Here is a 17,255-nt window from a genome sequence, read left to right on the forward strand (position 1 = left end):
TGGCACTGCAAAACATCTTGTAATCCTCAGAGGCTGGGACAATTTTGAGTTCTGAAACCTACAGGATATTTTTTGATAGTAAAATGACCTCTTATATGTCAAAAGATCACGGAAAATTAGATTTCTCAATTCATGACCACTTTAAAGTGTATAGATTTAACTGAGTTAAAGATATTAATGATACCATGCAAGCTTTTTCTGTTCTATTGTCTATTTGTTCTCCACTCTGAATGGGCTATGCTGAAGGATTAGCGTCAGGAAGCCAGGGAACATGCAGGATAAGGAAAGGGATAGACAGCAGCATACCACAGCGCACGGGGCATCTAGCCCATCCAGGCCTGGCAGCCCCGGTTCACCTTTCTCCCCTTTAAAGCCTCGGAAACCCTGTTCATGAAATCAATCATATAAACATCCTGTCGTTCAGCCACACCCCCACAATGGCCGCTCAGTTCCAGCGTCTGATTGGTCCAGAGCACACTGGACCTGAGACTGACAGGAATATGTTCACTGCATCCACAGGGATGCAAACTCCACATTCATTAAACTAATGTATTAACCTACTGTGTTAAGCAGAACCAAATTCCTGTCAGTCTGAATCCTGAAAAGCAAAAATCCCATTGAGAGTTCTGGTGCCTAGTCCTTTTTAATTCAAATCCACACCTACAATAGTTCTAATGTAATGTTTGAGTAAGGAGCACAACGTCTCTATACATTGTAATTTGCAGACTTAGACCAGAACTCCTCTGGGCATTTGTTAGTGTTTATTACAAAAAGACATAAGGAGATGTGGTTTTCGGGAAGTCTCCTTTTGCCTTAGTGTTGCACGTTGAACGGAAGACATACCAACGGACACGGGGCATCTAATCCCGGGGCTCCTTGGTCTCCCTTATCCCCTTTGGCCCCCCTGTTGCCTTTCTTGCCCCTCTCCCCCTGCAAACAACAGTGCATTCGAAGAAAGTCAGAATTTAGTCCTCCTAGTCTACTAGCAGTACTTGTAAGAAAAGCACCATCACCAAGATAAGAAAACTTTTGTGCTTTTGAACTGAGCTACAATGAGTTTTGGGATAATTTAAGGAGGGTAAGTGGAAGGGTTAAGGAGAAAGGAGGTCAGCCAGTGTGGTTAGTGTGAGATTTCAAAATATTTGTAAAAATTATGTCTAACTTTGTGTAAAAAATTATTTTATTTGTTTTCAGTTTTCTGACTTATGAAAAGGTCATGCCCCTGGGCAGAGGCGGACAGTATATTTAAGTATTTTTACTTTCTACTCAAGTATTTTTCAAGTATGTACTGTCCCACTGTTTTTCTTTGTAAAACGTGTACTTCACTACATTCCAAAGCATAATGTCATGCTTCTTACTGCACTACATTTCATAAAGTTGTTTTTTAACCTTTAATACTTAATTGCATTAAACATTTAGTATTTTCTTACTCAAGTAAAACTTTGAATTACCTTTACTTAGTAAAATGAAGAAAGTATTACATTTTTAATGTAACTAAGTATTAAATTATATTTAATATGAAATGTAGTGCGGTAAAAAGTAAAATATTGTATGTTTCCAAATATTTCCAAAGAAAAACACAGAGTAAAGCAGAGTAAAATACTTTACTACTGTCCGGCTCTGCTCTTTGGGGACAATTTTTTTTTAACAACAGTTTGGGGTAAGTAAGATGTTTTAATGTTTTAAAAAGAAGTCTCTTATGCTCACCAAGGTGCATTAATTTGACCAAAAATACATGAAAGTGAAATCTTATTAGATTTTAAAATAATTTTTCTATTTCATGAATATACTATATTTTGAAATGTAATTCAATCCTGTGAAGATGACTCCTGTCTTCAGTGTCACATGATCCTTCAGAAATCCTTCTTCACACAAGAAACATTTCGTATTTTTATCAATGTTGAAAGCAGTTTTTGTATTTATATTTTTGTGGAAATCGTGAACAGCATTTATAAATGATATAAAATGAAATCTTTTGTAACTTTCTTTACTGGTACTTTTGATAAATGTAATGTGTCCTTGCTGAATAAAGGTAAAGGGTTATGATTATGACTGAATGTGTTATTTTTGATCCCTACAGCTAAACCTTTGAAGGGAATATATTTTTATTCCCTGATCTTGGCAGCAAATTCTGGCTGTAATAAGTAGACAATCTGTTATTGATTCTATACTAGAACAATAAAATGAAATTACAAAGCTGTTGAGGCACTAAAACTATTTAATCAACATCTCTATTCTATACAACTAATCAAGACCAGCTTTGCTTTTTAGTGTTTCATGATTTATCTTCAAGTATGCACGCAATGTTGAAGTGTTCTTTAAAGGAAACTATCCCATTTAAGCTATATAAATGTCTCTAATACAGAGTTCTAACATTCAGAATAGCCCTCATCATGACTATTATTCTAACACTTAATGGAGGAAGGGAAAAAAATATAAGTGGAATTACATTATGAATGGAGCTCATTTTCTAATCCTGTTTGACGAATACTGATTCCTTAAGACGGTTTCTGAACTTTTGGCTCACATCAGGAGTCCTAAATACTCTCATCCGGATGTCAGAATGAGCTCTACACTGACATAATGCCATTTCCCATATTTCTTGGTTATGTGCCTTTTCAAAAATAGATCCAGATGTGGCTTTCGTGGAACAATAAGAGCTCTGTACATTAGCATAATTGGGAGATAATGAATGCAGGTTGGTAGGAAGGTAAGTCAAGGATATGAACAAAAGTAGGAGGTGAGGAAGAGGAGGAGTATTAACCCAGGCTACAACATTAGGATGCAGGAGGAGCAGGAGGAGGCCAGGGAGTGAGAGGGGGACAGAGAGGACGACCCGGCCCGACTCGGCAAAAAGAGCCACGGACACAGGCAAGGATGCAGGGGGAGGAAAAGGGGATAGGAAGACCTGTGGAAAAAAGACAAGGAAAGGACAAGAGTAAAAACAGCACCGTGTCCAAGGGTCCTCCACAGCACCTTCCACTGAGCTGAGCATCAGCATAGTGACAGATTTATCCACACAAAAGTTAAATTCACCAGTGGAGGATGTTGGGAGGAGCAGTGACATGTCCTGACTTTCAAGGTGGGAGACATTGAGTCATTAACTGAGGAAATTAGTGTTAATAGGAGACAGGCATACCGTCTAGGAGGATGAAAGCATTGGAAAAGCACAGAAAAGCAATGGTCAATTCACATGTACTTCTTTTTATAATAATAACTCAGAACATTTAACATTTAGCAGTTCATTTTATAGGTCAGTTTCTGCGTTAATCATGCAAAAAAAAATGTTTTATAGACTCAAGAAACAAGAACTGCAAATAAATTATCCAAATAAATAAAAATAATTGCAAATATATTTATATAAAGGACTTACAAATATACTGTTCTGGAATAAGAATATATGTTTAAACAATTTTATCATGATCAATGAACATATACAGCGGCATCCAAAAGACTATATTTAGCATTTTTGTAAATGTAATAATTAAAAAAAAAAAATTGTATTCAATTTTGACTTACAATTGATACATTTTATATAATCCAATTAATCTGCTGCTCCATTAAACACGATTTGATAATGATCCACAGAGCATCTTGTGATACAAAAAGCAAGAACATCTGATCGAAAATGACTGAAATATAGTGCAGAAACTTAAAATTTTCCTCATTATGACAATATTTCAATTTTAAATTTGTCAAAATCCTAAAACTTTTATTTCCAGGTTTATTCATTTTAGATTTTCAATGTCTTATTTTCACAGACTTTTAGACCCCACTGTATACATTATATTCACATATTTTCTAGCAGTGAGCAGTAGCCATTCTAATTTCTTACACCCAGCATGCTTCTGCTTGTGTCTTTAAAAAATCAACAACAAAAAACACAATTAACAATCAAGCCGGGCTCAGATTACAAGAGTTTTTAAATCCTAACCGATTCTAAAATCTTATTGCATCTCGCACATAAGAATAATCTTTACAGATGTCTTCTCTCTCAAACATGCACACATTACAAGGAATGATTATCATGCCAGAGTGATGGAAACAGATATGAACTAAATGGATATTGACTGTTCTTCAGTGAGAACGTCTCGGTTACATATGGTAACCCTCGTTCCCTGAAGGAGGGAACGGAGACGTATGTCGAACCTGATCGACTGAAAGGGAACTAAAGGTTAAACTGCCAGTTTTAATATTGTTGGCAGTAGTATGCTAGCTAACATTAATCTCAAGAGCTCAAAGGCTTAGCATTGCTTGGCAACAATGTCAGCAGCTAGCAGCTTTCTACACTCGCCCGGTACGTTCAAAAAAGAGCTCTTCCCTTTGTCTGTACAGTTGTAGTACATTTTCAAAGACATTATACAGTCAGCCGTGTTGTTACCACACTTCCACAAGAGAGCCTACAGCAACAGTTTCACGGTCACCATTTCAAAACTTCTCTCATTCCACTCTGTCTCCTTGTAAACTGGTTTCTCATTGGCTATTGTAAAAGTACTGGCATACTGTCAGATTTAAATGTCCTATGTTGGATATTATCAGGATGGTCCTGATGTCCTGATTGTCGGGAGGGGGAAATCTGCTTAAAATTCCAGCAGTCTGAGCCCGACTAAATACGCATAATAATTGATGATGACAAATTAAATAATCACCGTTATTTAATAATGAACAGTAGCTAATACTTAAAGGCTTGGCAGATTCATGCTGGTGTAGAAATATCATCCATCCCTTTTATTTTAAGAAAGTGGACTCCTTTGAAGTCACAATAACATTCTGCAAACAAACGACAATCAAGAACGCATTTATAATCTTACCCGGTTTCCTTTTAATCCCGATGGTCCTACTAAACCCTGAATGAATTGGGGGAGAGACATTAATTATGGTCTATTTTTCATTTGAATGCACCTAGGCTATACATGGTTTGGAAACATTACAGTATTTGAAATGTTAAATTGTGCTCTGGTACAGCACTTACTGGGATGCCTTGAGGCCCAATTGGTCCTGCTACTCCCATATCACCCTTTTCCCCCTGTACAGTAAAAATTACACAGATGTTATTTTGAACTGTATTACATGGACTTTATACCTTGCATACAATCAGTGAATGTTTTTGATGGTTGAAAAGTGGTTGAAAACACTATCAGAGCAAACTCTTGCATTACCATCTCGTCATTGCATTAAAGGGATAGTTCACCCAACATTTTAATTACCCCATGATTTACTCAACCTCAAGCCATCCTATATGACATTCTTCTTCGAGGCAAAGCAATATCACGGCAACCCAAAATGTAAAGCCCAAAAAGTGCATCCATCCATTTTAAAAGTATTTTTATAATGGTTTGATGCACTTTTTTGGGCGTAAAATTTTGGGCTGCCATTATAAAGCTTGAAAGAGCCAGGACGTTGTATAACATAATATAAATCTGATTGTATTTTCCTGAAAGAAGAACGTCATATACACCTAGGGTAGCTTAAGAGTAAATCATGGGGTCATACATTTTTTTGGGTGAACTATCCCTTTAAGCATTTTAATAATTAAACAACTCATCATGAGTTATTTATCACCCAAGTCATAATGGAATTAATTGTGATGTACTTTTTAAAAATACTTTGTTTGGTCAATTTATTGACATGCGCTTTCACATCCATTATATCATCACAGTTTTGTATAATTTTGCATAATATAAACTATTACTACACTGTAAAAATGATTTTCGTGATTTGATCAACTTATCTCCTTTATTGTATTCAACTCATTCATGTATTAACTATTATTTCAACAAACTCAAAATGTTAAGATAACCATGTAACTTATTTTTTTAAGTCCATTTTTTTTTACAGTGTAGGAACACCAATTTCAGAAAGTCTTACTCATTTGATAAAAAACAAAAACAGCACTAACCATTTCTCCTTTTGGTCCTGCAGGCCCAGGCACTCCTGCTGGTCCTATCAGACCCTTTGAACAAATAAAGTGACACGCGTGAGTTTCAACAGAGGCGACAGTCGGGGATGACGAGGTCAGAAAGGGAGAGAAACTAGTCAGTGTCGAGCGCCAATAGATCAACAAACTTTTCAGAGTTGAATAAAAATATGTATGTTTGAAAACAGCCATCTGAGGTACAATCTGCTTAGGGACTCAAAAAAACTCCAAAGTTTGTTGATCTAAGGGGAAATAAACAGACACACATGTAAATATAACAGCGAATCCATCTTCCATTTTCCTCTCATGACTTGGAGAGGATTCAAGAAAGGGCTGTTAGACATCTTGCTTTTTCGGGAGTCTTGCTTCTCAGCCATTTGTACAGTTGTATGCCATACTGTAATAATTGTTCATGCAGCCGCATCCCATCATGCTCTTTCCTGATATGACAGTACAAGGTCAAAGCTTGTCTTGGAATGAAATAAAGCTCTGAAGCTTGAGAGAATTAAGCCTTCGAAAGGTCAACAGAGGTCAGCCACGTTCAAATATAAATATATATATATATATTAATATATATATTATATTAAATATATATATATATATATATATATATATATATATATATTATGATAAAGAGGGCTGCGACGGCATGAAATACAAAGGGATTATTCACTGGCAGAGCACTAAGTATGTACTTTTCAAAGAAACAGAAAGTGTGTTTCAGAGAGACAGCGAGCGAGCAAAATGTTTATAAGTGTTTGGCCATGCTCCCCTTTCACTCACTCGCATGTTGACAGGTTGAGAAATAAACCGAGCGCGGTACCTCTGGAAACAGCAAGAGGCAACAGCCAAACAGGCTTAGGGACAAAGTCAAATCAAAGTCATACTCATGCCGATGCAACCTTAATAGAGATCTAAACAAGGCCTTGACAACACAGAAAAGACACCGAAGACAAGCAAGCAACGCACAAGCAGAGGCAGAGAGAGAGAGAGAAGCAGGCAGACTGCGGAGGGGGAAAAGAGAGAGGGATGGATGGAAATAGAGGGGTGGATGATGGGAACGGGTTTTGCGCCACTCACCACTGGACCAGGCCTGCCGTCTAAACCATGAGCCCCCTGGACAGTGTGTAAAGAGTTACAGAGCGAGAGGAGAGATGGAGGTGGTGGAGAGGGAGGGGAGAGGTGTGGGGGGAGGAGAGGGTGGGTGAGTGAAGCAGTGACTTGTGTGCCACATAAAAACAACACTAGTTTTGATGGAGGGGTGACGTGTTGAAGATGACATGTGAGAGACGGGCAGTAACTCCTTTTAACTTTAGTTTCTTACAGTGTGACTGCTGATGAACAAAACTTAAATGGGTCCTTAATACAGCACACTGCTTCAATAATTCATTTTAGCTCTATGGATGGTGATAAAATGACAACATGTGGGTTTTAAATTCCAGAAGAGATGCAAAAACTAAAAATAACACTTGTAAATAGTTGTTTGATTCCAAAACCTAGTAAGCTGCACCGCCGTCTGCTGCCTTCTAAGGTGATATGCGAACTGAAACGCAACCTCATAAGTGACTGAACTGGAATACTATACATAGGCGGCACACAAAGAGCGCTCCAGACGAGAAATGCCTAGGAGAGTTGACTTGATTCTAAAGGCTTGTTCAGACAAAGAAAGATAACCATAAAGATATCTATAGCGATAGCAGACGATATTTATGCTTATTCTAAGCGAAGCACAGTAGATTTGTCATCTGCCACTTTAAATAATAGCTCTTTAAAGCAGGGTGGATTCTGATTAGCTGTCAATGTACACCATTGTTCTGAAATAGATCCACAATAATATAATATCTTTTCTCAGTACTGTTACAGTTAAAATTGTGGTATGGACTCTGCTATTCTTTTATATTTAGAATGATTTTAAAACTGCGTCTTTATCATTTAAGTTTGATGATAGCATGTTGCTAAGCTAACAAAACAATCTAACACGACTCTCATTCCTGCATAATTATCCAGGAACTTTGCTGCCATACCATAGGTGAAGCAGCGATGCAAAGATATTACGCAGTGCCTGAGAATTTTCCCCAGCACGATCCGACGTAATATCATTGCGCCATGCATTCATGGTACAGCGGAAAAGTTCCTGGATTATTACGCAGGAATGAATATATTGCAATTTTTCATTTTCCTTCAGTCTTAGTACACAATGTAACTATACACATCACCACATGTAAATAGGAAAATGTTGCCATTATTTTGTCACATATTAAGCAGTAGATTAGATGGAGCCATTTACCTCCAGTCTTTGTGCTAAGCTAGGCTAGCAGTGGGTGTGTCAGACAGATGTGTTATGGCACACACAGAGATACAAATTGTATGTATGGACTTATCTAACTCTGGGGGATACGGAATTAGCTCCCAAGTCCCAAAAAGTTGGCGTGTTCCTTTAAAACGATGTCTAAAATGATGTAGGCAGCTCACTAGGTTATGGAACAGAGGACCACAATGTAAAAAAAAAAAAAAATTCTTAAGCAGCATCTTATCTCATTTTCAAGTAAAAGTATATATATATATATATATATATATATATATATATATATATATATATATATATAGTGTAACCCTGGGCAAATTTGGGTTAATAATACCTGTTGATTATTGACAATGGTACAGGAACATTTTAATTGTTCCTATTCAAGGTTAATTTGTTAATGTTTATGTTTAGAAAAAATGTTAACCTGTATTTATAACCTCGGTATGCAAATATGGTTTAGCAGAGTCATTCTCCCTGATTGGCTTATAAAGTAATGGTCCCACCTCCTTTGGCGGCAGGTGTATTCTTATTGGTGGGTTACGACTGACGCTGGGAGAGAACGAGAGAGAGAGGGAGAGAGTGAGGTGACGCAAGTTTTTTTCTCCGGTAGGCGCAGAGTTTGAAAAAAGTGATTATTTGAAGTGTAAAGGGGTGTTTTCACAACGAATTCACTCTGTCATTGTTTTAAAGAGTCTAGATATCATTTGCGGTCTCCTTGGAGTATTATATATGAGTTTTATGGACTAAGTATCACGTAAGCAGCACTGTTTACGTTTGGACAGAGACCGTTATTTCTAGTGACAGTTGATGAATCATCGAGAGACTGGGAGTAACGTTAATTCGAGAAGGACACCGTTGGAGGACAGACGCGGTCGCTGATCGGATCGCGTTGTTTATCACCGAAGGACCACCCCAGATAGCGCTCGTGAGTCAACGCGTGATTCGGAGTTCCCCTGGCACCGCTGGACAGTAACGTCACACTGCGTTGCTGAAGTTTCCAGCCGGCATAGGAGCAATTGAGAACCGGAGCGGGCCGTTGGACCTACGTGTTTGATTTAACGGATCGAGGTACTGTCCATTGTTTCTATTGCTCATTGGAGTGAAGAGGCCATTTGTGTTTTACGGGCCACAACGCACCCTAGCAACGACTCAGGCCTGCAGCGGTGGGGTTGGTGAATGTGTGTTTGTGTGCGCGCGCGCGCGTGTGTGTGTGTGGGCCCACATTTATTTAAGTTTGATGTCTATATGTTTACTGTTGTTATTGTTTCGTTATGGTTACAACAAACCTTAACATTACATAGACTGAGGGTCTATTTTCCCTGCCTTTATGAGAATATAGGGTTGCTGTTGACATAATCTACTCAGTAGAGAATTTAAAGTTTACAGTCCCTTTATTTGGGGTGCGTATATTAATTGTTCTATTACTATTTATTGTATTGGTTTATTTATTGACATATTTATCTATTTATTCCTATTTTTAATTATTTTATATCTACGCTCTGTGATAATAAAACCTTGTAGTGTGATATTTAACTATACTTACCTGTATTGTGACGTCTTTTAACGTTTTTACCACACATCTCATTACAACAAAAAAGTTAAGGATCAGTTTATAACTAATTTAATACCAGAGGTAGGAAATAAGTAATAATAACTTGTCGAGAGACATATTTTCTGAACCCGCTGCTCCCCCCTAATAGAACTTAGGAGTGGTGACATCCTAAGAGGGGAGGGGGCGCTACACATTTTGGGGGCTCGTCCGGGATCCCTCTGGTATTGTTTTAGAGTCAAGCAGAATAACCATTTTCTGTCATTTTAACCTCCAGGGTATTGTATCTGAACATGGCTTTTCACAGTAACCCATTCATCCAAGAAGAACTCTCTCACTGGTGCGAAGAGGCTGTTGTCGACGAGAGGCATGCTTTACTACTGCTGGGTATACCTGCAAAAACAGAAGTGTCACATATTGAGGAAACTGTACAGACAGTTAAAGCCCTTGGACGCGTGCGTGTCAGGGACACAAAGGTAGGCCCAAGCCCCACCAGTCTCATAGTCTTATGTGAGTGTAGAGAAGTAATTGACCCCATTCGCATACCTATGGAGCTGCCAGTTGCTGGTGGAGAAGAAACATGGAAAATTGTTCTTTCTAAGAAGTGTGAAGATGGCCGCAGGGGCTTTGCTGAGAAGTTTTCAAGCTTCCTGATTAGAGAGGAAAAAACTATTGAAGATGTTAAAGAGTTGTTCTCTCCTGTCGGTTCAAGTGCCAGCACCCCTGAATCCATTATCCGTGCAGTTGGTGAACTTTTAGGTAAAATGTCGCACAGTGAAAGCACTGCTTACAGAAGATTGCGCATGTTTTCAGCCACTGTTCCCACTCCACCTGGGGAAGAACCCATGGAAAACTGGATTGAACAAGCCCGCCTTATGATTTCAGAATGTGACTGTTCCGACAAAGAAAAGAGGAGGAGAATTGTGGAAAGTTTAAAGGGTCCTGCTTTAGAAATAGTAAAAGCAGTTCGATTTTCCAGTCCCGATGCCAGTGCTCTTCAGTACATTGAAGCTTTGGAAAGTACCTTTGGAACTTCAGAGTCTGGAGAAGATTTGTACTTTGCTTTTCGACTCCTTCGTCAAAATCAGGGTGAAACCCTGTCAGAATTCCTGCGCAGACTAGAGAAGTCCCTCACAAAAATAGTGCAGAGAGGTGGACTCTCTCCGGGGGCGATGGACCGAGCCAGAGTAGAACAGCTGATACGAGGTGCTGTCGAGTCAGATATGTTACTTCTGCAGCTGAGGTTGAGGGAGAAGAAAGAGCAACCACCCACCTTCCTAACCCTTTTGAATGAAATACGTGAAGCTGAAGAGAATGAAGCTGCCAGACATAGAATTAACACCACTGTAAAGACTGTACATTTGCAAGAGGATGAAAAACTCACGTTATCTATTGTTAAAGAGTTGAAAGCTGACATCCAAGAACTGCGTGTGCGTCTAAATGAAGGTCAAGCTTCTGTGTCTGTTTCTTCAGTGAATTCTGATCTAAAGACAAAAATTGATAAGAGAAGTGTCGAGCCACATCATCAGTCAGAAGTACACATGCTCCAGAACCAAGTGATAGAGTTACAGCAGCAGTTAGCTGTCATGAGTGTAAGCCAGAGTCAGCCAAGTCGATATGTTCAGCCCCAACCCAAGTCTACTTTTTCTAATACAAGAAGACCTAGCAAGAACAAAGATAATTACTTTTGCTACCGCTGTGGAGAAGATGGACATATCGCCACAAGGTGTCAAGCTCCCGAGAACTCTACTCAAGTTATTCAGAAGCTGGTACGGTCCCTACGAAAAGTTACAAGTGAGAGAGAAAATGCTAATACAAATAGTAGCGACGATAACAATCAACAATTGACAATGGTACAGGAACATTTTAATTGTTCCTATTCAAGGTTAATTTGTTAATGTTTATGTTTAGAAAAAATGTTAACCTGTATTTATAACCTCGGTATGCAAATATGGTTTAGCAGAGTCATTCTCCCTGATTGGCTTATAAAGTAATGGTCCCACCTCCTTTGGCGGCAGGTGTATTCTTATTGGTGGGTTACGACTGACGCTGGGAGAGAACGAGAGAGAGAGGGAGAGAGTGAGGTGACGCAAGTTTTTTTCTCCGGTAGGCGCAGAGTTTGAAAAAAGTGATTATTTGAAGTGTAAAGGGGTGTTTTCACAACGAATTCACTCTGTCATTGTTTTAAAGAGTCTAGATATCATTTGCGGTCTCCTTGGAGTATTATATATGAGTTTTATGGACTAAGTATCACGTAAGCAGCACTGTTTACGTTTGGACAGAGACCGTTATTTCTAGTGACAGTTGATGAATCATCGAGAGACTGGGAGTAACGTTAATTCGAGAAGGACACCGTTGGAGGACAGACGCGGTCGCTGATCGGATCGCGTTGTTTATCACCGAAGGACCACCCCAGATAGCGCTCGTGAGTCAACGCGTGATTCGGAGTTCCCCTGGCACCGCTGGACAGTAACGTCACACTGCGTTGCTGAAGTTTCCAGCCGGCATAGGAGCAATTGAGAACCGGAGCGGGCCGTTGGACCTACGTGTTTGATTTAACGGATCGAGGTACTGTCCATTGTTTCTATTGCTCATTGGAGTGAAGAGGCCATTTGTGTTTTACGGGCCACAACGCACCCTAGCAACGACTCAGGCCTGCAGCGGTGGGGTTGGTGAATGTGTGTTTGTGTGCGCGCGCGCGCGTGTGTGTGTGTGGGCCCACATTTATTTAAGTTTGATGTCTATATGTTTACTGTTGTTATTGTTTCGTTATGGTTACAACAAACCTTAACATTACATAGACTGAGGGTCTATTTTCCCTGCCTTTATGAGAATATAGGGTTGCTGTTGACATAATCTACTCAGTAGAGAATTTAAAGTTTACAGTCCCTTTATTTGGGGTGCGTATATTAATTGTTCTATTACTATTTATTGTATTGGTTTATTTATTGACATATTTATCTATTTATTCCTATTTTTAAGTATTTTATATCTACGCTCTGTGATAATAAAACCTTGTAGTGTGATATTTAACTATACTTACCTGTATTGTGACGTCTTTTAACGTTTTTACCACACATCTCATTACAACAAAAAAGTTAAGGATCAGTTTATAACTAATTTAATACCAGAGGTAGGAAATAAGTAATAATAACTTGTCGAGAGACATATTTTCTGAACCCGCTGCTCCCCCCTAATAGAACTTAGGAGTGGTGACATCCTAAGAGGGGAGGGGGCGCTACATATATATATATATATATATAATAAATTTTTTATATATATATGACTAAAAATTTATTTGAATAATGCTCCAATTGTAATTTCTTTTTCATATTAAAACCAATTGCAGTGCATTTTTGTAGGGCATTCTAAAGGATTTCTTGGTTATATTTTAATATTTATTTCTTAAAAGGAGTTACTGTGCCATTGATGATGTGACTAGAACAAGTTTATCAATGACTTCGACACCATAGATATACACCAGAAGTCAGGAAAAGACCCCTGAAATTTACAGTAACAAAACCTATAGCATGCTATTTAACAGAACATAGAGGAAACATTTTATAAACAACCACATACAGTATTTTGAAATAATAACATGGACGTCAGTCAGTTACAGTAATATGAAACTTTAAAGAACTTGTTGGTAATCTATCAAAATGTGTATAAAACTATGTGACAATATGATTACATGATGGCACTTCTATATATGATTGCCAAATGTGAACATCCACTGATTCATGCACTGTGACGTCTAGTTAAAAAAAACACGCAAAATAGCAGCACAATGATATTTGCATTAAGGCAGCTAAAGCACAAGCCTTACACAAAACATGCTTTTCCATTAACGCTGCACTCAAGACAGACACAAATATCTTGGCTCAGCTTACAAGATTGTATGAATATTATCAAATGAATTACTCACTGGTATCACTGGTATGACTATGAAGTACACATCATTCATCATTAGGACTGATTTGATGAATTGGACAGATATTTTACCTTACATTGTTCTGACTATAATTGCAATGCATGTTTATCAAGCATTATACACTAGATTAAAAGAATCAGAAATGTACTTACAGGGAGTCCAAGATGGCCCCTGTCTCCTTTGTCTCCTTTCTGTCCAGGTGATCCCTTCTCTCCTCTCAAGCCTATTCCTGGTTCTCCCTGACCCAGAAAAAAACATATGAAATGTAATGTCTTTTTTAGCATAATAAGTTAAAGGGATAGTGAAAAAATGAACCCAAAAATGAACATTCAGTGATCATTTACTCTCTTACTTGCCCTGAAGACATTATGAAAAAGCAAAAGGAGAAGGAATACTCAACTACCATTCACTCAACAGAATTAAAACTGACATGATGAAATACACTGCAGCCCAAAGTCATGTAATGTCTTTTCAACAATGACATTTGCTTGAAGGGGCACCATTGCATACCATTGGGCCTGGCAATCCAATATGGCCAGGGGGCCCTGAAACCCCCTTTTCTCCAGTAGGGCCATCTAAACCCTACAGAATGAGGGAAGAATGTGAAATAGTAATACATATTAGCAATAAAGTCAATTTGGGGGGACATCACTAAAAGCAAAGTCCACAACCAAGAGACCTGTGAACTCATAGCATCCAACATATAGGACAAATGATTAGTAAATTGTAGGCTTTTCAGAATGCAATGCTGCCCACTCATCACAAACTCTTTCAAAATTCAAAAACACTCAGGATGATCCCACTTACTCAAATAACCAAAACCAAATTTACATGCAAATCATTTTCTTATTAAGGTCTATATTCTGGTTAAGCCTTTAATTTGAAAAATGTACATGCTCTACAATTACTGGAATATTACAATGTTCTTGTAATCAGAATATTCCAAATAAACAAATACAAATACTTTTTTAGGAATACAGAAGTTGCTAACTTTTTATTTAGTTACAGTGAATATTCTGAATAAATGAATCCAAACCTGCTGACAAGGTATGTGCCTTGTTTAATTTATTAACATTTCCAGAAAAAAACAAATATTGGCTTATTTTGGTTGAATGGCAATCTGGTTAGAAAGTTTACATGATGTTTACATCATTTGAATAGTATGATATTTTGCTTAATATCAATATATTCTTTCATGCAGGGGTTAAAGTTTAAAGTACACAAGACCCTTGCGATTATTTATCATCTCAGATGCACTCAGAAGAACTATTTGTGATGGGAAAGCTGGTGCAGTCACTCACAGGTGATCCTGAGGGGCCCATGTCTCCCTTGTCTCCTTTTGGGCCAGGGAAGCCCATGACACCTCCTTCTCCCCGTGGTCCCTCTGGTCCAGGAGGGCCGATGGGTCCGAGTTCTCCTGGCTTTCCTCTTGGACCCTAAGAAGTAAACAGGTGCACTCAGCATTAGAAAGGATCAAAAGTTGAAAGTAAACACATCCATTAATGGACTACTAGCAGATTAGTGGCTAAAATAGGTTTAATTTATAGTAAATATTAATTATTATCCACCTTTTCCCCATCAAGACCAGGGGGACCTGGAAGTCCAACATCACCCTGAGGGAAACAAATTGATGTTTAATGCAAAAGAACAGGGTGGTTTACAGTGATGTTGCTTCTTAAAATACTTCCTCAAATCTAACCAGAATTTAGTATGAATTTAGTATGAAATTCTCTCAATGTTAGACATCAAGGATAAAAGACTTAAGAATGAAAGAAGTTTATGAGCTACCTTCAAACCGGGGGTCCCAGGAAGCCCTGGAGGTCCAGGTAGACCAGGAGCACCCTAAAAATCACAAAAATAGATGCTTATATCAACACTGAAAGTTGTTCTTGGTTTATCTGTCACTGCCCGGCCACAAAAAAAGTTGCTCTTTGAATTGAAATAAGCAAATGCTTAATAGTCTATGAGTTTTAACTGATTTGTTTTGGCAGGGCAGTGTGTATGTCCAAATACTCAAAATGTTATCCAGCTTCCTACACAACACAACAATATAGAAAGGCCTTTTCACATATAGAAAAGGCATTTGGAGTGATGCTTACCACTGAATGAATATTGCGAATATCCTGAAAAACAAAACAAAATTAGTGCCTTCACACAATACAAATGAATCCACTGAAAATTTTACAACAAGGGAGAGAAGGGAATATGGAAAATAACCACATTATAAATAAAGTAACATTTGTATACAAAAAAAAGACATACATTTTCATTGTTGTTGATTAAAGTTTTTCCTGGCTCCCCGGTGGGACCTGGTGGTCCCTGTTGAGTGATGGGGGAACAACCAATCAATATCAGATATCAGATATCAGATATAACATTTTCTCTGTAAGTGACAAACCTTGCACTGTACACATGGCATATACTCACCCTTGGTCCAGATGGACCTTCCTGGCCAGCTTCACCCTACAAGGCAAAAAACATTAATTTGTGCTATTGTACTCCAAAGACGTATTCACAATATAACATTCATACAAGGTCATCTATATTGCTCACCTTAATGCCTTGATCACCTTTATCCCCCTATGAAAAGACATGAAATTAACTTTTTACTAAAGCTTAAGCAGATTTTGGTAGTCTGTACATGTTATGACACACAAAGAAAGCAATTTAACAGCAAATATAAGGCTACTTAGTTGGTGGAGAATGCGGGCATCTACCTTGGGTCCAGCTTGTCCTGGGGTACCTGGTTCTCCTTTAATGCCAGTTCCTGCAGCAGTAGAATCTCCCTTTTCTCCCTTGCAATAAATAAAAATGCAGGAGTTAACCATGACTTGACTGATTCAAAGATTCAAGATGCAGCTCTATATAATGAAGGCACATCAAAATTCTAGTGTGAGCATCTTGTTCCCATTTCCTTTTGAAGCATTAGAGTAAGCGTCTTTAATTCATGACAGCTGTGGTACTTAAACACAGGGAGCAAGCATAAAGGTGTGGTCACTTTAGATAAAATGATTTATTAAATATGGAGACCACAACAAATATGGGCCACAGGATATGAGGCCAGCTTCTAGGGCTTCTGTTTTTCAAAAATCCTAATTTAATCATAACTTTTTTTAAATGGTTAAACATTCCATTTCCTGCAACACTGTAAACCATGCATACATAATGTTTGTTTGCATTTGCATAAAAAAAAGGGGGACTAAAAGCCAAAACAAGGATGCTAAAGGCCACAACTGGTTTAGACGTAGAGCTCTTACTGACCTACGTCCATTACACTCACCACCCTAAACCTCACTCCCATCCGTGTCAAGGCACCAAATATAATCTGCCTATTTGATTTGTTACAGTCACCCCCCTAAACCTCACTCCCATCCGGGTCATGAGACCAAATGTAACCGGTCCTACATGACCTGCTCCGGGCGGGATTTGAACAGGGTTACTGCGGTGAGGGACGCAGGCATGCTAACAAGGCTGCTAAAAACCACAGCCTAGCTAGCATCAGTCATTAGTACATCTCTCGAGGCCAGGGGAGTGAGGTTTACATGCTCAGCTT

The 17,255-nt window shown here is 38.4% G+C and overlaps 1 protein-coding gene across 1 annotated transcript in view; it reads right to left on the reverse strand.

Annotated features, from left to right (window-relative positions):
• Window positions 1-1,876: 1,876 nt before the first annotated feature.
• col13a1 (collagen, type XIII, alpha 1) overlaps window positions 1,877-17,255 on the reverse strand; it is a 47,261-nt gene continuing 31,882 nt past the window's right edge. The window contains exons 20-34 of the mRNA XM_067422284.1: window positions 16,420-16,497; window positions 16,256-16,282; window positions 16,130-16,165; window positions 15,965-16,021; window positions 15,802-15,825; window positions 15,491-15,544; window positions 15,271-15,315; window positions 15,004-15,138; window positions 14,213-14,284; window positions 13,855-13,941; window positions 6,998-7,033; window positions 5,900-5,953; window positions 4,973-5,026; window positions 4,812-4,847; window positions 1,877-2,908 (exon numbers count right to left, since the gene is read on the reverse strand). Of these exons, the coding sequence (XP_067278385.1) occupies window positions 2,471-2,908; window positions 4,812-4,847; window positions 4,973-5,026; window positions 5,900-5,953; window positions 6,998-7,033; window positions 13,855-13,941; window positions 14,213-14,284; window positions 15,004-15,138; window positions 15,271-15,315; window positions 15,491-15,544; window positions 15,802-15,825; window positions 15,965-16,021; window positions 16,130-16,165; window positions 16,256-16,282; window positions 16,420-16,497 (1,233 nt within the window). The 3' untranslated portion in view covers window positions 1,877-2,470. The remainder of the gene's footprint in view (window positions 2,909-4,811; window positions 4,848-4,972; window positions 5,027-5,899; window positions 5,954-6,997; window positions 7,034-13,854; window positions 13,942-14,212; window positions 14,285-15,003; window positions 15,139-15,270; window positions 15,316-15,490; window positions 15,545-15,801; window positions 15,826-15,964; window positions 16,022-16,129; window positions 16,166-16,255; window positions 16,283-16,419; window positions 16,498-17,255) is intronic.

The sequence above is a fragment of the Pseudorasbora parva genome, chromosome 17 (genome assembly GCF_024679245.1).
Source record: "Pseudorasbora parva isolate DD20220531a chromosome 17, ASM2467924v1, whole genome shotgun sequence".
Classification (NCBI taxonomy): domain Eukaryota; kingdom Metazoa; phylum Chordata; class Actinopteri; order Cypriniformes; family Gobionidae; genus Pseudorasbora; species Pseudorasbora parva.